The 26,092-nt window shown below is 37.4% G+C and overlaps 1 protein-coding gene across 5 annotated transcripts in view; it reads left to right on the forward strand.

Moving 5' to 3' along the window:
* TJP1 (tight junction protein 1) overlaps positions 1-26,092 on the forward strand; it is a 430,437-nt gene that overhangs the window by 333,855 nt on the left and 70,490 nt on the right. For all 5 annotated transcript variants that reach the window (XM_075557953.1, XM_075557954.1, XM_075557955.1 and 2 more), the window contains 6 exons: positions 8,716-8,840; positions 9,512-9,614; positions 12,691-12,967; positions 21,229-21,332; positions 21,922-22,090; positions 22,341-22,488. In XM_075557953.1, the coding sequence (XP_075414068.1) occupies positions 8,716-8,840; positions 9,512-9,614; positions 12,691-12,967; positions 21,229-21,332; positions 21,922-22,090; positions 22,341-22,488 (926 nt within the window). The remainder of the gene's footprint in view (positions 1-8,715; positions 8,841-9,511; positions 9,615-12,690; positions 12,968-21,228; positions 21,333-21,921; positions 22,091-22,340; positions 22,489-26,092) is intronic.

The raw sequence follows: 26,092 nt of genomic DNA on the forward strand, positions 1-26,092 counted from the left end.
TTTGCACAATTGATGTATGTATGGATTGTGATAAAAGTTGTATGAGCCCCCAATAAAATGATTTTTAAAAAACTTCCCAATTTTTAAAATCTGCATTGAGGGATGGGAATCATAGGCTTCATGGTTAAGTCATTAACTAAACTAGAGTACACCAGCACAACAGGATTCTATGCTCCACAAGATGCCTTGAGCCCATATGCTGCAATTGTCTAGGACCCAATTTAGGCCCTGATTCTCTAGAGTCCAAACTACATTTGCTTATTTGCTCTCAGGTAAATCTTACTGGAATATTTTTATCTCTGCCTTCTGTTTTGAAAGCGATGCGGTTTTTGGCTCTAATAAGGTAAAATTACCAAAAAGTTAGTACTCGCGTAGAAGTGAAGAGATTTTTATTACTCAACTTGTATAGAAAGAGAAAACAGATGGGAAATGGACAAACATTATCAGAAGATATGTAACATGTTGAAGCCTGAAGAAGATTACAAAACCGAAAGTATATACCGTTTCCCCGAAAATAAGACAGTGTCTTATATTAATTTTTGCTCCCAAAGACGCGCTAGGTCTTATTTTCAGGGGATGTCTTACTTTTCCATGAAGATGAAACGTTCCACATTTATTGTCTTATTAAAAGAGACCTTGTACTTCTTGTCTTCTCCAGCTGCACTGTGGCCAACAGTGAGCTGCGCAGTGGCGCCTGCCACTACGGTCCAGAGTTACGGTAGCTTCGGGGGGCGGCATTATTTTGGGGAGCTCTTATTTTCGGAGGATGCCTTATATTTCAGTAAGAGGCAAAACTAAGTACGTCTTATTTTCCGAGGATGTCATTCTCTTGGGGAAACCAGGTATTAAAAATCAGGAGGAATCCAATGTGACCGCTTATTTGGAGCTTCTGTGAAACCCTCTGCAAAGCATCTTTTGGAAAAACAGACAAGGCTCAGGAAACCGTTTGGATCTCTGCTGAGAAGAAAACTCTGCCAATTGCACGTTGGTGTTTCAGAGGGAGGAACTGACATAATAAGCCCCCTAAAAAATCCATCAATTCTGTGTCTGCAGGATGCCTGCAGAGCTTCCCCTCACCCTGGAGCACCAGACCTCGACAGAGGAGAGGTGAACCAATGAGTTGACACCTTGTTTCTAAAGCCACCCCTAAACTTACACTGCAGAGGACACTAATAGTTCTTCCTCAGCATATTTTTTTGGAAGGTCAAGTCTATGCTGGGGAAGAGGTTTCCGAAATTAAGATTGATAGGGTCGTGACCACTGCATTCTGGCAAAGTAAGGGAGATTCAGATCAGCTGGATGTGCCAAGGGTACGCACTAGCCCTGGGCAGGGAAGGGGGGGGGGGTGTGAGGGCAGAATTAGGTTGACCTGCCATGTTGGAGTAGTGATTATGCATTGGGCTGCGATCCGCAGGGTCAACAATATGAAACCACCAGCTGCTCTTGAGGGAGAAAGACAAAGCTTTCTACAGCCCTGCAGACTCAAAGAGGGTGGTTCTACCCTGTCCTATAGGGCCCTTCAATGGGACCTGAGTCGACTCAGTGGCAATGAGAGAGCATGTGTTGGAGAAAATCAGAATAGGAGAGTTTGACCATCTTCCACAGACCCAGGATTCAAAATGATACCACCCAAAATAGGCTTTGGCCCCTGCTCTGACATAGTAAAAACAATTTGTTTATGTGAACAGGAACTGTTTAGGATATCCTTCCCCAGCCCCCACCCCCTTTCACATTAGTTGTGTTGACCATTGCCTCTCACTCCCTGGGGACTTGATGGACAGCTTTGAAACCAGGATTTCAACAGAGACTGTGTTTAGTTTGTTTCTTGCATTTAACTCCTGCTAGTTTCAAATTGCCTGGCCATCCTTGACTCTCCAGAACTTAAAAGTGCATGGATATTGCTTTGTGGCCAGGAGGGGAGAGGCCATATCATGGATACAACAGTCAGTGTGTGTGCACATCTGGAAACAACAGAAAATGGATCACTTGGCTGGAATACATACAGATGTGGACCCAAAGGAGATATTAGAGGAAGAGAAAGCTTTAGATCCTCCCATGTGGGAGTTTACAGCAATATTCTTCAGTTTTTTTTAACACTTTGAAAAAATAAAATAGAACTAAAGCAATGGAAACGAGTCCATGAACTCAAAAACAAATCTCTCAAAACCAAAATATAAGTTACAAAAAAGCTGAAGAAAACCTAAGATTCTTTGGTACACCAAAAAAAAGACTTATTTTTGATAAAACATCCCAAAATAGAAGAAATAGTAACTACAAAAAACGAGTTGAAAACTATTGATGGTAAATTTTCCTAATTATAGAACATAAAACAACTATTAAAGAAGCTCAGAGAAGTCCAACTAGAATTGCCCCAGGGAGGGGGCAAAAAATCACCATGACACATCATAGACTTTCCGTGGTAGTTGCATAATTTCATGTCAACTAGATAAGTATAAGGGTGGAGTCTAGCCTGTCAATTAGGGCACCTCCTGAAGATGCTTCCTTGTGGGCATAACCCTGTCATGAGGATTCTGGGAACTTCCCCTCTTTCTCTCTGGAAGAGGAGCCACACACACTCTGCTTCACCTTCCTGTGGAGTAGAAACCCAAGAGTGCTAGCGAAATCTCATGGAAACCACCAGTGTTGAAATGCTTCCACCGCCACTGGATGCTTCCACCGCCACTGGATCCACAAGACTCTCAGCTCATTGGCTGGTGATATTTCTGCATTCAGCATCATTGCATGTGCTGCGTGAGTCTAAAGAGGACTAGTATCAGACGTATGGGCTAATATCGGAATTATGGACTTGATCTGGACTGGGATGTTTTCTCAATACACAATTGCTCTTTGGTATAAATCTCTCTTACACACATATGAGTGTCTCTGGATTTCTTTCTCTAGTCAACCCGGTCTAACACACTTTCTAACATAAACGAAAAAATCCATCCATATGGATGGGTGAAAAACAATCACCCATAAATATCAGCCAATTAGGAAAAGTTCAGGTGTTTCTATTGAAACCCTTCAGGCAAGTTTTGAAAGGGAAAAAAAAGAACCTATTAACCAAGAATCCTTTATCCAGCAAAATTTTTCCTCAAATATAAGGAAAAACTAAAGGAGTTTGTAAAATCAAGACCATCCTTACAAACTACAGACAACAAACTAAAATTATACAAGCCATTACTATCGTGAATCAGCCTACTTATGTAATAGACAAAGTGAAACAGCCATACAAATTTAAATAGGTTACCATAGATAACATGTTTGCAATGAAGACGATAACAATAGCAACAACATATAGAGGGCACAAAGTAGATAATAAATAGTAATGGAGAAGTATGGAGTCTTTCACAAAAAATACACTGCTCAAATCTGAAATGAAAACACCAAGCGAATCTCAAAGAAAGGTGAAACCTCAGGAAAACAAAATGAGAACCATTAAAACGGTAAAATAAAAAGTAAAATATTGACAAATATATAAACAAGAACTGCAGAATAAAAATAACAAAAATAGAGCAAAATCATACCTATCAATAGCACCAATGAGTATAAATAGGTTGAATTCATAATCACCAATGAATATAAATAGATTGAATTCATAATCAGTTAAGATACAAAGACTAAATTAAGCATGACATTATTACCAGCCATAGCCATATCTATGCACGCAATAAAAGACTTTCAAAGTACCTTAATACTATTCCTATAGAAACAAAGACATTAATACACTATAACATAATAAGATTAGGAGACTTTAACATCACTTTTGAGCAAAGATTGGTCAACTAGAAAAAAAGAAACAAAATCAATTTGATTTTTTTTTTTAACAATTTATTGGGGCTGATACAATTCTTTTCACAGTTCATACATATACATACATCAGTTGTATAAAGCACATCTGTACAGTCTTTGCCCTAATCATTTTTTTCTCTTTTCTTCTTTTACATTTTATTAGGGACTCCAACAACTCTTACCACAATCCATACATATACATACATCAATTGTATAAAGCATATCCATACATTCCCTGCCCCAATCATTCTCAAGGCATTTGCTCTCCACTTAAGCCCCTTGCATCAGGTCCTCTTTCCCCCCCCCCCTCCCTCCCCTTTCCCTCCTCCCTCATATGCCCTTGGTAATTTATACCTCATTATTTTGTCATATCTTTCAATTTGATTTTTTTAGGTATGTACAGAATGCTTCGCTCAATAAAAGTACAATATATATTTTTGTCAACATATCATAAACTATTTTGAAAGTATTAACTCTAAGGGAAAAGGAGAAAAAGCAATTATGAAGAAGAAATAAAAATGGGTGATACCACAACAGAACCAAGAGAAATAAAAAAAAACCCACAGTATTATGAAATATTGTATTCCAACAAATTTGACTATCTGGAAGAAATGCATAAATTTCTAGAGACATTACCTACCTAAATTAACACAGACTTGTAGAAAACCTCAACAGTCCTTTAAAAATAAGAAATTGATCCGGTCATTAAAAAACTCGATGTCAAAGAGTCTGTTACTACATGATTTTACCAGGGAATTCTAATTGGCATTTAGAGAAGAGTTAATACCAATCCTACATAAAGTATTTCAGAATATAGAAAAGGATAATATAGTACCAAACTCATTTTATGAAACAAATCCATATCTGTATGCCAGACTGAGACATCACCAGAATCGAAAATTATAGACCAACATCCCTGATTAACATAACCAAATACTACAACCGCAAACTTAACTGTTGTCTAGTTGGTTCCAACTCTTGATACCCTATAGGATAGGATACAACTGCCCCCTGTGGGTTTTCAGGACTCTAGCTTTGTACAGGTATAGGAAACCTTGTCTTTCTCCCTTGGATTGGCTGGTGGTTTCAAACTGCTGACTTTGCGGCTAACAGCCCTACACATAGCCTCTATGCCACTAGTGCTCCTTGTCAAAACTTCCAACAAAATTCTATCCAATAGAATTCAACAAAGCATTAAAAAAAATCATGTTCTAGTGGGATTCATACCAGGTATGCAGCCACTCACTCCACTGCCACTGAGTCGATGAAACTCATAGCGATCCTGTAGGACAGAGCAGAACTGCTCTTATGTTTTTCTTAGGCTGTACATAGTTATAGGAGTAGAAAGCTTCATCTTTCTTCCCCAAGTATGCAAGGCTGGTTTAGTATTAGGAAAACAATCAATATGATCCACTATATAAACAAAAAAGCTGGGGAAAAGAAACATTATTACATTAATACAGAAATGGCATTTGATAAGATTGAACATCCATTTGTGTTAAAAAAAAAAAACCTTTAATAAAATAGGAATAGTAGGGGAGTTTCTCAACATAATACAGTAAAGGCCATGTATCAAAACCAATGGTTATCATCTTAAGGAGAGAAGTTAATAATCATTCCCTCTTCGAATAGGAACCAAACAGGATTACCCTTTATCAGCACTCTTATTTTACATAGTCCTGGAAGTCTTAGCCAGAGCTTTAAGACATCAAAAAGATATTAAAAGAACAATACTGGAACAGAAGAAACAAAACTTAGCTTTCTTTGCAGATGATACAGTCCTCTTCTGGACCTAGTTGAAAAATTCAGCAGCATGACAGGCTATACAGTCAACCAACCTACACAAGTCATTTGGATTCTTGTATATTAAAAAGATGACAAAGAAAATGAAATTAAAAGAGCAATACTATTTAAAACAACTACCCAAAAGATAAAATAGCTATGAATAAGTCTTAGCAGTGAAACAAAAGATTTGTACAAAGAAAGCTATAAAATACTTACACAAGAAACCAGAAGAGACTACCACAAATTGAAGAATGTCCCATGATTAATATAGGGAAAATGTAATATTACCAAAATCACTCTAATCCAAATGCAGGTTCTAGCACAAAAGAATCAGAAGAACTAATTGCCAACTTCATATGGAATGGAAAGACACCCAAGATAAACAAAACACTCCTAAAAACAAAAAGTTAGGAAGGCTTTCATTCCTAGATGAAACTTATTATCTAGCCATGGTTATTAAAACAGCTTGGTATTGGTACGATAGACATGAAGACTAATGGATTTAAATAAAAACCTAGAAATACAACCAAGTACCTATACACATCTGATTTTTTATAAAGAACTAAAAAGTAAAATGAAGAGATAGCCTTTTCAGTATGGTTCTAGAAAAATTGGATCTCCACCTACCAAAGAGTGAAATTGGACCCATCCCTCACATTAAGTGAAAAACAAATTAAGATGGATTAATACCTAAATGTAAATCATAGAACATAAAGATCATGATGGGGAAAAAAAACAAGCACAAATGTAAGGGCCCTAATAATAGAAGGCTTAAATACATTACCAAACATAATGAAAAATACCCCCACTACAGACAACAAAATAGAGGACTGGGACCTTCTAAAACTGTGACATTTGTGTACATCACAAGATATCCTCAAAAGAGTAAAAAGAGAACCCACATATTGTGATGTTACTTTGAGGACTAAGGTGGGCCTGAGCCAAGCCGTGGTATTCTTCATTGTCTCCTGTATGTGAAAGCTGGACATTGAAAAAGAAGACCAAAGAAGAATTGATGGCATTTGAGTTGCAGTGCTGGCAAAGAATATTGAAAGTATTAAGACTGCTGAAAGGACAAACTAGTCTGTCTTGGAAAAAGTACAGCTGGAGTGCTCTTTTGAGGCAAAGATGGTGAGACATGTCTTACATACTTTGTCACTAGAGGGGCGGCGAAAAAGAGAAAGGCCCTCAGATGTATTTACATTGGCTGCAGTAATGGACTCTGGCATAGGAACAGTTGTTAAAATGGTGCGGGACAGGGCTATGTCTCTGGTACATAATGTCACTGTGCTTCAAAACTGGCTCCCTAACAACTACTTTGTGCCTCTTTTAGTGAAGAGGTTTCATTGCTTATTTGCCTTTTTTTTTACACCTGCAGTTGCTTTGGGGGTGGGAGAGAAAGTCATGACTCATGTCACACTCAAGTTTCAGGTACCATCTCTGTTGACTGGATAGCAGACAGCTGAAGAAGGGAGTTGTTACATTTATTTTTATAGTAGAGTGTGGTGCAGCTTTATATGGTGTAGTGATTTTGAGTTTGTGGCTCTGGAGCCATATGAAAATGCTGAATGTACAAACAAAAATACTTGATGTTTCGTTAGTCTATTATAAGTATTTTACAGGTCTCATAGATATTGCAGGTTCAGTCCAGACCATCACAATAGAGTAATAAAGAGTAACATAATAAAGTGAATCCAATACTTTTTTTGTTTTCTCAGTGCATAGAAACATTATGTTCACACTGTACTATAGTCTGTTAAGTGTGCACAGTTATGAAAAAGTTTTAAAATATTGTAAGAATTACCAAAATGTGGCTCAGAAACAAGATAGGAACACATGCTATTGGAAAAATGGTGTCACTAGATTGGCCTGGCACGGAGTTATCATGCTTCAGTTTGCATTAGCGGGAAAAAAGTAAGATCCATGAAACAGGAAAAGGAGGGCTGCATCTAATTTTGCATCCTTTCTAGAGAATGGTGTAGATTTCTTCATGATTAGGTAATTTTAAAAAATCATTTTTGAATGGTTTTTTTCTTTTATGCTATGCCGTTCTTAGTCATTGTGGTTAAGATTTTTAGCTTATTTTGAAGTATGTTTATTATTTTCTTTAGTTATATGTAGGAGTAATTATATTATTAGTGCGCACTTCTTAGTACATGCAAGATGCATTAGATGTTACCACAATGCACTGAGCCATAGTGGCACAGTGAGTTAATAAGAATTGGGGGTTCCTAACCTGAGGCCAGCAGTTCAAACCCCCAAGGTTGAGACTATCTGATCCTATAAAGATTTTAGTCTCAGCAGCCCTATTTTGCCTCATAGGGTTGCTATGAGCCAGAATCAACTCAATAACGGTGAGGGAAAGTTACTCATATAGAGATTTTAGCATAATGAAGGAAATTAAAATGACCAATATTTTATTTCCAAAGCTATGCCTACTTTGTTGTATAAAATGGCCAATGGTATCTATGCTTGTTAAGTTGGACAGTCTATAAATTAGTTGACAGCGTTTGTTTCGGTGAAAAAAAAACATGTAGTAGTGCTCATCTCTTGGGTATCCTTTCTGATAAGTAAGATAAGTTCAGGATTTCTGTGTTTGGGATTTTAAAAGATACTGTTAATACAATTCTTAAACACACAAGTGCGTAATTGAATTAATGTTCTATTGGTGAACTTTGGTGGTGCAATGGTTTGGTGCTCAGCTGCTAATTTAAAGATTGGCCATTTGACTCTCCCAGGAGCTGGGCTGGAGGAAAACCTGGTGACCTCTCCTGTAAAGCTTATAGCCTAGAAGACCCTCTGAGGCTCCTTTGTTGAAATAAATACAAAAGATACAACACTATTCCTTTATGAAAACATGCAAACTTGCACAAAGATAAAGAATTCCTAAGTATGACCATTTGAATCATATTATATCATGGTAAAAACCTTATATACTCAAGTATGAGCTGACCCAAATATCAGCCGAGGCACCTGATTTTACCACAAAAACGGCATTATGCATATATACTGAAAAATTCAGCTTATGCACGAGTATATATGTTATTTTTATATCTTAACTGTTCTAGATTGTAGATTATGAAGCAATAAAAAAATTTTGTTGCCTTTAATATCAGCATTTTACTATAATTATACTAGGCTCCTGGATTTGGATTTGGAATTGCAATATCTGGTGGAAGAGATAATCCTCATTTTCAGAGTGGGGAGACCTCAATAGTAATTTCAGATGTGCTGAAAGGAGGACCAGCGGAAGGCCAGTTACAGTAAGCATGTCTCTTACGCTCTGGAGCTTGTTACAAGCACTGTTCACATCCTAACATTTGCATAACATTTTAGTGGGTTTTGCCATGTTCATCAGCAGAGAAAGAGTAATGTCTTGTTTCTCAATTTTATGGCTTAGTAGTATTTAAATTCCCTGAAACTATACTAACCCAAATAACTCAATTTATTGTGCTCAGTCCTTTGGAGAAACGTGTTAATAGTTTAAAGCAATTGTTTGCTCTAGGTCAATGATAACAATTTCAAAAGTACTTTGATATTTTTAGCCAAATCTAAGAGTAAGTTATTTTTGACATCATATTACTAGTTTTCTGAAGACAAATGTTTTTTAACTTAATGTTTTTTAAAAGTAGCCATTTTAAAAATACCTTCACAATCATTTTGTGTTTTTCTTTTTTAAATGGCCCTGGGGTTACTTTATTTCACAAAGGGCATCAAGGCAAAGCAAGATTTTGATTTTGCACAGAACCCCTGCCCAGCCCACTCTCCCACGAGAACTAGCAATAATTTCACATCATCTCATCCTGCTGTAGTGCTTACATGGGAAAGTTACTGTCCCTCTAACAGGTGACCTGCTATTTAATGTCCTCAAGTGAAGCCCAGCTGCTTATGTTTTTCTTTAACATCTTAATTTGGTGTCTGTTTTGTCCCCTAGGGAAAATGACCGAGTTGCAATGGTTAATGGCGTTTCAATGGATAATGTTGAACATGCTTTTGCTGTTCAGCAACTAAGGAAAAGTGGGAAAAATGCAAAAATTGTAAGTATCTTAAACATGTAATTTAGTAATGTGAAAGGAACCTGCTTTATTGTTTGACATTTCTGGTGTTTGAATTCATTCTCTTTTACGAAAGTGAAAATTAGAGTAATGTTCGATAGTTCATTGTTTATAAGTAATAATGTTATTTTCTATTACTAATGCTAAAGTTATGAAAGTTCAAATATCAAGATTATTTCTATTAAAAATGAAATGAGGGAAGAGCAGAATGGCTACCCTTCTCTTTCAAGTACTTCTGTTGCGATTTATTGTGACACATTCTCAATTGGAAATAAACAGCACTATAGTATATTTGTTAATGAGCAAGTTGTACATTTTCCCTTGAACATGTGTCCCATCAGGTATATATTACAATCAGAAGAGAATCTTAAGATTCTTACTGTAGAGTTTTGATTTAGTGATATACCTAAAATCATTATTTCCTAATCTCTGAGATAACTTTTTTCTAAGTAAGAAAAAAGTTCATATCAAAAACCAAAACCAAATTCACTGCCGTTGAGTTGATTCCGACTCATAGCAGTCCTGTGGATTTCTGAGACTGAATCTTCACAGGAGCAGAAAGCATCATCTTTTTTCCACAGAGCAACTGGTGAGTTTAAACTGCTGGCTCAAACTAAGCAGCCCAACATGTTACCTTGGCTTGACTCTGCTATTTGTGTTACTTGGGCTTGACTCTTCAACTTAGGCAATTACAACATGGAATATATTTAATGTTATAACTTTTTTAATTAACCATATTTAGAAGTACAAAAGCTACAGTGTCACTCTGTCCTTTCCCGTTTTTTGCCCTACCAGTCTTCTGAAAGGACTAGTAAAGGCCCTGCTTAAGACATTGGGGGTCTAGTTCAGATACACAAAGCATTAGAAAGAGACTAGGTTGCTGCATTATCTGTCCTCCTGTTTTGTTCATTGAGTACACAGTAGAGTCTGATGAGAGGAGACTAGGGCCTCAGATTTTGACCTGTGTAAAGAACTAAGATGGAGTGTTCCTAGAGACTGTTTCCATCATATGATTTACCTGTCAGTGCTTTGATGAGTTCTCAGGTGGCAGTAAATACAGTATTTGTTTACTTGTTTCAAATGACAGACATTTTCTTCTTTGTTTACCTAATGTATACTTGTTTTCACAACTTCATTATATTTTTATAGCTGCAATGTCGTTTTTAAAGTACATTTAGTATTCAGACTCATTAGTGGATGATAACATTTTTAACAGTTTATATAAGGAAATAATAGTTTTTACAGATGAAATTTCCCCTCTATAATGACCATTTAGGTTTTTGTAAGCTGGAGTATGCTTTAGTTTTCCTCCTTTCGCTGCTGATCCTGGCATTGTCATTACTACTTAGAGTGCCTTTCCGCGGGATCTCCACGTACTCCAAAGTGAGCACCTTAGATACACGTTTTGTTTTGTCGTTTTCTTCCCATCTCTAACATTGTTAGCTTAACATATACCTTCAGCTATTTAAAGCCCCTCGTTCTCTTTGTTTTATTTTTCTTTGCAAAATGTTAAGTACATGGTACCCTACAGTGGTCAGACATCCTAAAAAATGGTATTCCTAAACCAGATTTTTCCCTATATGAGTAGGAAGTGGGTTTATAACCTGTAATGTATTTAAGATAGTATATGTTTAGCTGTCTTTAAGGAGGTTATGATAGAGTTTTCAGAATAGTTTTGCTTCTGATGCTGATTTAATTACATTCACTGAGCATAATTTGAGGAACTTTAAAAAGTATCCACTGAAGTATATATGAGAGATTAAAGTAGCAAGCAACTTGTGGCCTGGTAATTTAAGAAAGGTCTTAAAATGTGGGCAGGTATGAGAATAAGAAACCAAATATCAAGTTGATTCCTAGAGAGCAAAAATAAATGTGCTCTTTGAGAACAGAGGAAGAAAGACCAAATAAATGAAAAATGTTAAGAATGGAGGGGAAAGGAAGTGCCCCTTGATCTCCATAAAACAGGCTGAATAATTGAGTGTTTATAAGAGTAGTTTTTTTAATACCTACACTAGTATATAGAGAGGCAAATAGAGGGGATGAAAAGATTGCTGAACAAAAGTGAGAATTCTGCTTAATAAAGTGAATTTATAGATCATCTAATTTGTAAAGTGGAATCACTATATAATGCAAATTGTTCATATACTATGCTGCTTATTAAAAGGTTAGGAGTTCCCATCTACCTTGTAAGTAAGACCTCTAGCAGTCTACTTCTGAAATCAGCGGTTGAAAATCCTATGTAGCACAGTTTTAATCTTATGACCTGAGAAAATAGGAGAACATGGAAGGATTGGAACTAATGTGAACGGAGGAAAGTTTAAATTGATATATCACAAGAAGATGACCCAGTGTCTACTTAAAAAGACCCTTGTAAACTTAGCAGAGACTCCATTAGTCATGAGATCATTTGTAAAGCACTGTGAAAAGTGAAGTGCCGTTGAGGAATTAAGAGACACCACCACCCCAGTCACAAGATATTAAAGGCAGATCTTAATAAATAATGAAGGAAATGGGGGAGGAGGATGAGCAGGACTGAGCCAATTAACAGTTGATGAGGAAAGAATAACAATATATTTTAGCCAGAAGCTTTAGATTGCAGCAATACAGTGTAACTGGGTTAATGAGCTTCACCGTGCTAATTTGAATGTTAGTACCATATATTTCACTGAGAGGTCTGATAGGACAATTGTCAGCTGATCCATTCTGAAATATTTAAGGAATCAAGTTGGATTTGTAAGGTTATTATAATTTTTGTAGCATCTACAGTATTTTCAATAGAACGTTCATACCACCAGCATTTATTAGTTTTCCTTTAAGCTTGTGCTTAATACTCCCTAAAGATCTTTGTGAATTAAGGACTTTATTAGCTGCTTAATCAAACCTGTTTTTTAAGGAATTAGAAAGTAAATAGGCATCAATAAATTTTAATGATTTGTATATTTTATCTTTGATTCATAATTAAATTAATAGTTAAAAATAAAATATATCCATTTAGGAGATAAAATATGTATACGAAATTTTATCAGATTATATAATTATTTATATTTTGTACTTATAGACCATTCGAAGAAAGAAAAAAATTCAAATACCAGTGGTTCATCCTGACCCTGAACCAGTATCCGACCATGAAGAAGACAGTTATGAGGAAGAAGTGCATGATCCAAGAAGTGTCCCTGGTGGTCTGGTTAACAGAAGGAATGAGAAGAGTTGGATGAGGGATAGAAGTGCAAGCAGAGAGAGAAGTTTATCTCCACGATCAGATAGACGATCTGTGGCTTCCAGCCAACCGGCCAAACCTACCAAAGTCACATTGGTGAAATCTCGGAAAAATGAAGGTATTCTCTACCAACTTTTTTTGTTATTATTTCCATTTTTAAAATTTAAGATTCATTTTAGTGAGAAATAAAATTCCTGTCTCTTCATATCTTTGCTTTTGTCATATTTGTGTTGGGACTACTGTGTGTTAAATCCTATTATAATGGACTTTAAAGATCATCTCATTTTCTCTTAAATCATTCTGTTTCATTGTATAGCACTTCAAATGAAATATCTGGAAGTAGTTGGATTTGTTACGATTAGAATAACTTAATATGAATTATTCAGTATCTCACTTAGTTCTGAGGATCAGTTGTGGTATGCCTGTGAGAAAACATTTTGGGACCTTTTTTAGCAGACTTTTTGTTTTTAAGTACTTACAATATATATATTTTTAAGTGGCTGTAAGTGTACAGAAAAATGTATACAAAAGACAAAGACATGTTTAAACATACTTAGCTTGGGATAAACCAGTGCCTGTATGAACTGAAACCCCAGGAGCAGTGCTTTTTGACTTAGCCTCATAAGGCTATCTTACTATATCTTACTACCCTGTTTCCACGAAAATAAGACAATGTCTTATATTAATTTTTGCTCCCAGAGATACCCTAGGTCTTACCTTCAGGGGATATCTTATTTTTCCATGAAGAAGAATATGGTACACATTTTTAAAATCATTTTATTAGGGGCTCATACAATTCTTTTTACACCATACATGCATCATTTGTGTCCAGCACATTTGTACATATGTTGCCATCATCATTTTCAAAACACCCACTTTCCACCTGAGCCCCTGGCATCAGCTTCTCATTTTCTCCTCCCTCTCCCCTCCCCCTGGACCCTTGATAATTTATAAATAATTACTATTTTATCATATCTTACACCATCCGACATCTTCCTCACCCAGTTCTCCACTGTCTGTCCTCCAGGGAGGAGGTTACATGTAGACCTTGTCATCTGTTTCCCATTTCTCCCTCACCCTCCCTCCACCTTCCCGATATCGCCACTCTCACCACTGCTCCTGAGGGGCTCATCTGTCCTGGATTCCCCGTATTTCCAGTTCCTATCCAAGCCAGTGTACATCTCCCGGTCCAGCTGGTTATATAAGGTAGAATTGGGATCATGATAGTGGGGGGCAGGAAGCATTCAAGAACCAGAGGAAAATTGTATGTTTCATCGTTGCTACACTACAATCTGACTGGTTCATCGCCTCCCATAGCCCTTCTGCAAGGGATGTCCAGTTTTCCCCAGATGGGCCCTGGGTCCCCACTCTGCACTCCCCCTCATTCACAATGCTATGATTTTTTTTTTTTTTTTGGTCTTTGATGCCTGATACCTGATCCCTTCGATACCTTGTCATCTCACAGGCTGGTGTGTATTTTCCATGTGGGCTTTGTTGTTTTTCAGTTAGATGGCCCGTTGTTTATCTTCCAGTCTATGGGACCCCAGATTCTATATATTTTGACAACTGGGCACCATCAACTTTCTTCACCGCACTTGCCCTTGCACCCGCTTTGTCTTCAGCGTTTGCATCGGTGTAGGCTGGTGTGCTACTTCCTTGTGGGCTTTGTTGTTTCTTAGTTGATAGCCATCTGATTGTCTTTAAGCCTTTAAGACCCCTGATGCTATGTCATTTGATAGCTGAGCACCATCAGCTTTGTTCACAACATTTGCTTATGTACCCACTTTGTCCTCAGTGATCTAGTCGGGACAGGCCGGTGTGCTTCTTTCATTTGGATTTTGTAGTCTCTCAGCTAGATGGCTGCTTGTTTATCTTCAGATCTTTAAGACTTCAGGTGCTATGTCTTTTGGTATCTGGGCACAATCAGCCTTCATCACCACATTTGCTTGTGCACCCATTGTCTTCAGCGACTTCAGGTGTTATATCTTTTGGTAGCCGGGCACCATCCGCTTTCTTCACCACATTTAATGTTGAACCAAAAAAATATATATATATTACCTGTATAAGGTACCGTAGTAGTTGTCATCACAAACCAGCATAACCAGACAAACTGAATCCTACAGTATCAAGAATTTCTTGTTACTACCATTATTACCATGTACAACAATCGATGGTACATTTACTCATAACCTATAGTACATTTACTCTCACTTCCTGTCTGCTCCAGCTGCACTGCAGCACCTGCCACTATGGTTCAGAGTCCAGAGTAATGGTACCTTCAGGGGGGCCTTATTATCAGACAGGCCTTATGTTTGGGGAGGTCTTATTTTCGGGGGATGCCTTATATTTCAGTGAGAGGCAAAACTGAGTAGGTCTTATTTTGGGGGATGTCTTATTTTCTGGGAAACATGGTATTGGGCATTTTAATATTGTTGTACCATATGCAAATCAAAAACAAACCTGCTCTAAAGTTGATTCCAATCATAGTGACTCTATAGAATAGATTAGAACTGCCACATGCAGTTTATTTGTATGTATTTTTATGGAAGCAGACTGCATATCTTTCGCTTGTAAAGTGGCCGTATGTCTCATATACTATCTCAAACATCATAAATAAAATACATTACCTTTCTATTTAATTTTTTTCGTGTTTTTATGAAGAATCCTACTGAGTGCATTTTTTTCCTTCAGTGAATTATTTTCCTTCAGTGAAAGATTAACAGAGTAGTAGATGATCACTTTTATGTTCAACAATTCGTACACATTACATTTTGTATCATTCATTACCATCTTCTCGGTCTAATGACACAGACTTCATCCCTGTTTCCATTCAGCCTTTCCTAACCTTTCTGAACTTTGTTCGAGTAAATTTTGTCCCTTAGATCTTATATTCTTATTATTATTATTTTAATTTGTGAATCCCTCCCTAATATTACTGTTACTCTTGTAGAGCTATTATTTTGACTGATAAGTGAGCCTCAGGTTTAGTTCCATTCCAAACCTGAAGAGTGACTGAGGGCCATTGTCTCGAAGGTTCAACCAGTCTGTGGTTCACTAGTAAGCTTGGTTGAATTCCTTTCCCATTATCCAGACCCCTCTTATGTGATTCCTTTTACCTGTTGATAGTGGTTACTAGGCACCATGTAGTTCTTTGGGTGTCAGGATCATGGAGACTAATGTTTGCATGGCCCATTAGTCCATTGGGTTTATCATTTCCATGCACTTCTGGTTTTCATTACTCTTATTTTCTCTGGATGAGGAAAGAGCAATAGTAGCATCTTAGATGGCTGCTCACTAGCTTTTAAGACTCCAGTCAGCACTGGAGTGTTGTCTTTGTGGCTGTGTTGTGGTAGCTGAACTTAATACCCTGTCAGACTACGGCCCAGCAATTAATTCACTTGATATGTTTGCCTCTTTCTAAGAAGTTTGCACAGCGTTGTCCCCTATAAGCTTCACCAAATAAATACATGGATATATTTTGCAGCAAAGATAAATACTGAAATAAATACCCTCCATCAAACATGGACAAACATGTACCCCCCCAAAACAGGACAAAGCTATGCTGGGAGGCGCTATTGTAGTACGCATTTTTCCCCTACGTTGGCATCAGTCAACTCACTCTGAGTTAGTGCACCTAGTGGTGTTGCCTGGGAAGGTTACTCTGGTCCCAGTGAATTTTTTTGTCCAAGCAATTTTACTCAAACCCCATTTTCATGATGGCCAATTTAAGAGAACATCATGTAGCTGTGAAATTGTGTTTCCTGCTCGGGAAAAATGCTGCAGAAACTGTCGTGATATTGAACACAGCTTACAAGGACAGCGCTATGGGAAATATTCAAGTGTATGAGTGGTTTTCTCATTTCAAAAAGGTGATATGTCGATTGATGACAAACCTTGTTATGGATGTCCATCAACTTCCTGATCACACCAAAGTGCCAACTTGTAGTGCATTTGGACTTTGTCCTAACAGGTCAGACTGTTAATCAAGCTTTCTGCTTAGAAGTTCTGAAAAGACAGGATAACAGAGTGCGACAAAAATGGCTTGATTCATGGCAAACAGGGCATTGGTTTTACCACCATGACAGTGTGCCTCCTCACGCAGCCATCTCAGTGCCCCGTTTTTTGGCAAAAAACACCATGCCTCTCTTGCCCCACACCTCACTCACCTGACCTCACTCTGTGCATCATCTTTTTATTTCTTCGAATGCAGAGGGACATGAAAAGACAGGGATTTGATGACACACAGAAGTGAAGAAAAAACGAGGGAGGTGCTATCAGCCATCCAAACAAATGAGTTTGAAAATATTTCCAAGAGTGGAATCGCACATTTGACAAATTCATTAAGTGTAATGGAGAGCACTTTGAAGGTGATAACAGTTGTTTTGTAAACAACAAATAAATTAAATACATAGCTTTGGGGAGAAAAAATTCCAGGTTTTTTCAGAGGGGTACCTCTTCATATATATATTTGTGGACATACTCTCACTCTCCTCCCACACATGTTCAATCCTGCCTGGCGATTGTAGAAGATCCCAGTCATCTGGCTTGTCTTCTGTTCGTGTATTATCAGTTATGTTTGATACTATACTTTGCCATGTATTAAGGGTTATGAGTTTGCATTTATTACCTACAGTTTACATTTAGTTCTTGGATTCAGCTTGAATTTTGGTATGAGATAATGAGTCCTACTTCATTTCTCTGCAAGTGGATATCCAGTTTTCCAGCACCACTTGTTAAAGGGGTTCTTCTTCGTACAATGGGTTTCATTCTGTTGTCAAGGTTCACCTGTCCAAAGGTGGATGAATTACTGCTGGTACTTCAGTTTTGGTCTGTTGGTATATGTATCTGTTGATGTACCAGTTGCAGGTTGTTTGGACTATAGAGGCTATGTAGTAGGTTTTGAATTGGGAACGTGAAAGGCATCTTACATTGTTTAATAGTGTTTGATTATTTGAGATATCTTTCCTTTCTAGATAAAATGTGATGACTAGATTTTCCATCCTTTAAAAGAATGATGTTGGATTTTGGATCAAGCTGCACTGTATCTGTAGATTACAGTTCCATAACTTCTTTATCTCTTGTAGTACATTTCACAGACTCCTTCACTTAGAAAAGTCTCTGTTGAAGCTGTTTTGTCTCATTCTTTTGTTCATCTCTTCATTGCTTCTCAGTCTTGGTAACTTAGACATAATTTCATTGGTTTACCAGTGCTTTTCTTAATGCCTTTTAAAAAATCATTTTATTAGGGGCTCATACAACTCATCACAATCCATACATACATCCATTGTATCAAGCACGTTTGTACATTTGTTGCCATATCCTTTTCAAAACATTTTCTTTCTACTTGAGCCCTTGGTATCAGCTTCTCATTTTCCCCCTCCCCCATCCTTCCTCCCTCATGAACCTTTGATAATTTATAATTTTTTGTTATTTTTTCATGTATTACACTGATGTCTTCCTTCACCCACATTTCTGTTGTCCATCCCCCTGGGAGGGAGTTATTGTAGATCATTGTGATCGATTCCCCATTCATCCCCCCACCTTACCCTCCTGGAATGGCTACTATCATTATTGGTCCTGAGGGATTTATCTGTCCTGGATTCCCTGTGTCTCCAGCTCTTCTGTGTACCCGCGTATATGCCCTGGTCTAGCTGGATTTGTAAGGTAGAATTAGGGTCATGATAGTGGGGGTGAGGAGGAAGCATTAAGGAACTAGAAGAAAACAGTATGTTTCATTGGTGCTGTACTGCACTCTGACTGGCTCTTCATTTCTCCTGGACCCTTCTATAAAACAATGTCCAATTGCCTACAGTTGGGCTTAGGGTCTCCATTCTGCACTCTCCCTCATTCTCATCTATATGTTTTTTTGTTCTGGATCTTTGATACCTGATCCTATCGACACCTCATGATCACACAGGCTGGTGTACTTCCTCCATGTGGGCATTGATGCTTCTCAGCTAGATGGTCCCTTGTTTATCTTCAAGCCTTTAAGACACCAGGTGCTATATCTCATAGCCAGGCACCATCAGCTTTCTTCACCACATTTACTTATGCACCCACTTTGTCTTCAGCCGTTGTGTCAGGAAAGTGAGCATCAAGGAATCCCAAGTTAATAGAACAAAGAATTCTTGCATTGAGGGAGTACTTAAGTAGAGGCCCAATGTCCATCTGTTACCTTAATACTAATCCTATAAATATATGTACATAGATTTATTTCCCCGTCATCATATATATTTACATATGTACATGCCCTTTGCCTCCTAATTCTTTCCTCTATTTCCTTTTACTTTCCTCTTGTCCCACTATCATGTTCAGCCTTCATTCGGGTTTCAGTAATTTCTCTCAGTTAAATTGCCCTTGATCAAGCCCTAACAGGCATCCTACACCCACCTCTCCATCAGTTAGATCACTGTTGTTCCCTTGTCCCTGGGTTTGTTAATACCCACTCCCTTTCCCCCGCATCCCCCTCTCCTGTGTGCCCTGAACCGTTGGTCCCGTTGTAGTTTTAAACCATTTCATCTCCACCTTTCTACTCCTCACTTCCCCCACTACCAGCACCACCATACACATATGCATTCATCCTTTAAGTTTCAGCTTTATTATTTCTTTCCTGACCCCCTAATAGACGCAGAACCCACCATTACCCAGTCTTAAATCTTTATCATTGTTTTAGTTACCATGTTTATATACAGGACTAGTGCTCATATTTTCTGCTCTATCTGTAGTGCCTGGAATATTTTACATGTACTCAAGGAAATATTTTAAATGAATTAATAAATATATAAGCCATATTTTTTCATATCTGTGTAATGGTTCTTTATAAGTTTTAACCTTAAGAACAGTTTTTTTAATGTTCTAAATTCCTCTGTTAAACAATGACCGTTTGAAAGCATTTAGACTGACTGGGTGCTAATACTGCACCCTGACGGGCTCATCTCTTCCCTGTGACCCTTCCATGAGGGGATGTCCAATTGTCTACATGTGGGCATTAGGTCTCCACTCCATGCCCCCCCCCCACCCAATTCACTTTGGGTATGGTTTTATTCTGGCCTTAGATGACTGATACCTGACCCCATCGACACCTCATGATCACACAGGCTGGTGTGCTTCTTCCATGTGGGCTTTGTTGCTTCAGAGCTAGATGGCCGCTTGTTTATCTTCAAGCCTTTAAGACCCCAGATGCTATATATTTTGACAATCAGGCACCATCAGCTTTCATCACCACATTTGCTTATATACCCTCTTTGCCTTCAGAGATCTTGTAGGGGAAGGAGACAGGCCCCAACCCAAGGACAAGGGAACAGCAAGTCAACTAAAATCAGTGGAAGGAAGGTCGTAGGAGGCCTAGTGGGGCTCAATCAAGGGCAGTGTATCAGCGAGGAATTACTAAACCCAAAGGAAGGCCGTAACATAAATCTTCATTGCCATTTCTTCCAAACTTCTTCAAGACATTAAGCAATTTCAGTTAAATTTGTTGAGTATTTTATTGTGTTTTAGGTAAAAGTTTACAAAGATACTTGGTTTGGGGTAAATGATGACTGTTCAATCTCATGATGGTTTAAGGGAGACCATTACTTACGGGTAATCCTGTAGAAGCCAGTCTATTATTTGGCTGAAATGAGAATCTAAAGTGATCTTTGTTCCAAGTTAGAAAGATATCTTGGGCCATTTCTATAATTTTAGAAGTTTCTCTAGTGTCTTATCACTTTAGTAAGTTTGATCTTTTACTTTTATGAATTTGGGGTTTCTTCTACATTTTTCAAGCCCTTATGTCCAGAATCATGTATTGTGTCTTGGGAACAAGTTATTTGTGGTAACTGGAGACCATCTAGTTCTTGTGGTCTGAGACAATAGAATAGGCCTTGCCTCGTATGAAGTACTTAGTCCTTTCAACTAGTTTCTTCTTTGGTTTTCTTCATTTACTTTTGCTCCAAGTAAGAAGAGACCAATAGTCTATAATACCTTTGCTACTACTCAACTGAAGTAGAAGGTGGAACATTATGTTATGTACTGTTGAGCTACTTGATCGAGAGTTGTCCCAGGAGACTATGGTACAAATTGCTTTTAGGAATTACATTCATCTAACACTCAGAAATTGGTGTGTAAGTACAACATGGTCAACAAGAAATTATTTTCCATTAGGCACTTGCCCCCTTTTAATAAAATGGAAATGATCGTCTTTTCAACCACAGTGTTTACTTCTAGGTTGACATTGCAAACTTTTTGATGATTAACAGACATGTCTTATTTGCAGTCTCACCGAGAATTATTTTTTGTTATCTATTGTATTTTTTTAAATTTCTACAATGACTATTAGTGTTAGTATTATACATTTAAACCCTTAAGATTTTACACTAAAAACATTTAAATATATTTCAGAATATGGTCTTCGACTGGCCAGCCATATATTTGTAAAGGAAATTTCACAAGATAGTTTGGCAGCAAGAGATGGCAATATTCAAGAAGGCGATGTTGTATTGAAGGTATAGTCATATTTTAAAATTTTAATGAACTGAAATAGAAAACAATTTCTAGATGGACCATATTTATCCTCTGCATTTATTTGAACCAATTTAGCCAAAGAATTAAAAGGAAATGTTTAGGGGAGAGGGACCTGATTTGCTTTTACTCTGTTATTAGACCTCAATATTGGTGCTTCAGGTTGGAATCATCCTCAGAATTAATTGCTACAAATGTTTATCGTTCACCTCAAGAGCTATTTGTAGGTAGGAGTGCCTATTCTTTCATAATAAATGGTTTTGATAAGCATTCAAGTTATTATTAGAATTTGTTCTTAATTTGCATATGTAATAGAAAATGAGGCTTATTGCGTGGGGAGGATAAGGGAAGTTAATTTGATTTTTTTTTTTTCTGAGAGAGCAACAGTGTTGTAAGAATTTGATTTTTAAAATGATAAGGTACTTTAATAATTCAGAAAGTATATAAGAAATACTTCATTTCTGAAAGCAAGCCCAAGAGTAGCTAGCTAGATATTCCTGCCCATAGCAAAGTAAGTATTTTAACATTTGGTCTGTTATTTGCTTTCAATATATAGCTCTTTTTCTGTTGCAGATAAATGGTACCGTGACAGAAAATATGTCATTGACAGATGCAAAGACATTGATAGAAAGATCGAAAGGCAAGTTAAAAATGGTTGTTCAAAGAGATGAACGGGCTACCTTACTGAATGTGCCTGATCTTTCTGACAGTATCCACTCTGCTAATGCCTCCGAACGAGATGGTGAGTGTGGTTCTTTTGGAAGGTTGCCTGTAAGTGACTTATTTCTAAAAGTATTAGGAAGATTTTATATTCATGAGTGAAATTATTTGTTTTCTACAAGCCAAACACGTTTAAATTAAAAAATTGCCAATATTTGAAAAGTCTATATATACATTTAAGTTAATGCTTAAATCAGTCACTTGATATGGAATTATATGGTCACTTGTTCAGTTATTTTAACAGAAAATAATAGTACCCCTTTATTTAACAGATATTTCAGAAATTCAGTCACTGGCATCAGATCATTCCAATCGATCACATGACAGGCCCTCCCACCACAGTCAGTCACGATCTCCTGACCAAAGGTCAGAGCCTTCTGATCATTCTAGGCACTCTCCACAGCAGCCCAGCAATGTCAGGTAATAAGATTCTTTTATTAAAATAAAATAGTTATACTTGGTACATGTATGTGGTATTGCTTAATAATGAAATTGGAAAGTAGATATTCCTTTTATTATTCAAGATTAGACCTCTTTTTTTCTCCTTTAGTTGCTAACTGAAAGGTTGAGTCAAACCAATCAGATCCTGTGTGGGAGAAAAATGTGGTAGTCTGCTTCCAGAAAGATTTATAGCTTATTCTGTCTTATCAGATAGCTGAGGTTGAAACACAGGGGGATTGGTTTGGTTTAGGATAAGTTATATAGAACAATGGGTCAGCCAATTTTTTTCTTAGAAGCCCACACTTATAATTTTAGACATGTGCTATATACAGTTTCTTTCATAACTATTCAACTTTATTTTGTAGCACAAAAGAAGCCCTAAACAATTTGTTTATTGGGCGTAGCAATGCTCCAGACAACTTATTTTACATAAAGAACTGGCCCACAACTTAAATTTGTGGACTCTTGCCATAGAAGATGCATTAGGAAAATGCTAGCAAGCTTTGGAATCTACTGCTAAGAATCCAAATCCAAACCCACTACCATCTGCTCAGTTCTGACTTAGAGTGATCATATATAGGATTTCCAAGACTGTGTATCTTTATGAGAGCAGACAGCCTCATCTCTCTCGCTGAGCAGCTAGTGAGTTCAAACCACTGACCTGGGGTTAGTATCCAATGTTTGCCTAGCAACACCATTAAGGCTGTTTGGAATGGTTAACTGTAATAGATGTTCTTTACTAGACGAATTAACCTAGGCTTTCTTTTGCTTTTTCAAAATACATTTGTCTGGCCCTTAAGTCAAAGGTCTATTAGTATAGTAGTACGTGTCCTACTTGACTTTATATTGTATTTTGTAGCACAAAGACCTGTGAAGATATAAAGAACATTTTTATCTTTTCCAGAAAAATACACATATGCACATACATGTAGCATTTCGCACACAAATTATAGAGGTTTCTAGGGCTTTGCAAGCATCGGCACACCTGTAGTTAAAACAAGGATCCACATGGCACTTGAAAATGTGATCCAGAAGTCATGAGTTATTCTAAAGATACTGATTTCACAATATTCTGCATAGTAGTGTTGGTTAAAGGTTATTGAAATTACTAAAAACAAAAAAACAAAGAGAATGCCAATACCAGGACCATGGAAGCAGATCTTAGGAGAACGGTGAGGAGACAAGTCACAGATAAATGGAGGAATGCCTATCCAACAGAAAATATTTTTAAAATTTGCCCAAAACTATAGTGATATAGTTGTTAACGGAGTATATGTAAAAATATAGTTGCACGATCCATCTACACAGGGCATAGCCTCTGGTGATTTCCCTCTAACCATAATTGAGGGATGGGAAAAAACTAGTTACCAGACTGACTGTATTGGAGAGATGACTGCAGTAGATAAAAATTATAAACCTGACTTGAATGGTTAGAACCTTTTCACTTGATCTCTCCTCTAATACACTTTGGACTTGATCTAGTCTGAAATATTCTCTATGCTTTTTTTTAAATGATGTTTATCTCTGTTGTGTTTTCTCATTGTTGGTAGCCTTCTTGACTCCTTGTTAAGTGTTTTTGCTATGTTTTCGATTATGAAAATTACTACAGAAACAACTACTAAATGGGTTCAGTGGGGGTGGGTAAAGGGAAGCTGTTATCAGGAGTTCAAGAAGGAAGAAAGTGTTTTGAAGTTGATTTTGATAGGAATTATTTAATACTGCTTGATGTGATTGAAATGTGGAATGGTGTGATATCTGGATTTTTCTATCTTTTTATAATATGTAGTTGTCTGGTGAGAATAGCAACATTGTTATTTTATAGAGGCAATAGGATATTTGGACTTTGGAGCCAGATTCCCTGAATTTATATCCTAGCCAGCCATTGATTACTTGGATGGCATTGAAACCTCTGTACTTCCCTTCCTTCATCTGCTGTAAAGTGGTCATAGATCTTAAAGCTATTGTGAGAATTACACTAATTTTCACAAATATTTAAACTTCTACATTAAGCAGAAGTACAAGTAGAGTAGTATTAGTAATATATATCTCTTCTTTCCAATTTCTAAGATGTCTTCATTCTATAAGTAAATTAAAGCTGAATGTTGTGTTAAAATTCAAGGTTACTTAATTTACATAATTAAAACTGTTGGCCTTTCAACTCAAGTCTTTGGTGTTTGAAAAAGATAAAATCAGAAGGGAGGGTGGCGGTAAAAAAAAAAAAAAGAAAAGAAAAAGATAAAATCACCTGCCATCCAGTTACTTCTAACACAAAGCAACCCTCTCCCAAAACCAAACTATAAACCAGTAGAACTATTCCTGTAGATGTCCTCGACTGTGATTAACTATGGGAATCAAAAGCCTTGTCTTTCTCCTGTGGATCCGTTGGTTGCTTCAAACTGCTGACCTTGTGGTTAGCAACCCAAATGTGTTAGAGCGAGTTAGCTAAAGAAACAAGTCCAGTGACACTCTACATGTGTAAGAAAAAACTTGTATCAAGAAGTAATTCTATATCCAGAACACATCCCAGCTCAGTCCAACTCAAGTCCATAAGTCCAATACTATTCCCTAAGTCCCTCTTCAGACTCACCCAGTCACATGCAGTGATGCAGAATGCAGGAACATCACAGGCTCTGTGCAAAGTTGGGTGGATCCAAGTTCAGTGGAAAACATTGCAGAGATCTGGCAGCTCTGCAAGAAAGTGGAGGCAGACAGGGAGAAGCCAGCCTCCAGAGAGCTGCACTTCCAAGGGAGATTATCCTGATGGACAAGCTGAACACCACCTATATCTGCTTACAGGTTCCTTGTTGGCACAAAAATACCTATCACACCAAGTAAAACTCCATAGGGTTTCTAAGAAAGACAGCACTTTCTACTCCTTTAAACAGTTACCAGTCTCAGAAACCCACTGGGGGTCCCTATGAGTCAGCATTGACTCAATGGCAGTGAGTTTGTTTTTTGGGGAGGAGGATTTACAAGGTTATAAATCTTTACAAAAGAAGGCTACTCCAATGAATGTACAAATGTGCTTTACACAGTTGATGTATGTCTGAATTATAATAAGAGTTGTATGAGCCCCTAACAAAACGATTAAAAAAGAAGAAGGCCACCTCATCTTGCGCCCATGGATCAGCTAGTGAATTCTTACATCAGACCTTGGAGTTAGCAGCCCAAAATATAACCCATAACACCACCATTCTTCCTCCCTTTCCTGTACTGGTGTAGAAAAAGGAAGAAAGGGGATAATTATTTGATTTTTAGGTGATTGTCATGATTTACTTTTATGTTCCGTTGAGAACTCTGGTTGCTTAATGGTTACATGTTGGACTGGGATCCACAAGGTCAGCAGTTTGAAACTACCAGCCATTCTGTAGGAGAAAAGATGATGCTTTCCTGTAAATAGTTAATAGTCTAAGAAACTCATGGGCAGTTCTATCCTGTCCTATAGCCTTGCTCTGAGTCGGATTTGACCCAATGGCAATGAGTTGGGTTTGGTGTGTCATGTTCTTTTCCTTGAAAACAATCAATACATGACTAGAGTTCTGAGCAACATAAAAGAGCCTGTTTCTTCATTGTCACTAGATGA

The sequence above is a fragment of the Tenrec ecaudatus genome, chromosome 9 (genome assembly GCF_050624435.1).
Source record: "Tenrec ecaudatus isolate mTenEca1 chromosome 9, mTenEca1.hap1, whole genome shotgun sequence".
Classification (NCBI taxonomy): Eukaryota; Metazoa; Chordata; class Mammalia; order Afrosoricida; family Tenrecidae; genus Tenrec; species Tenrec ecaudatus.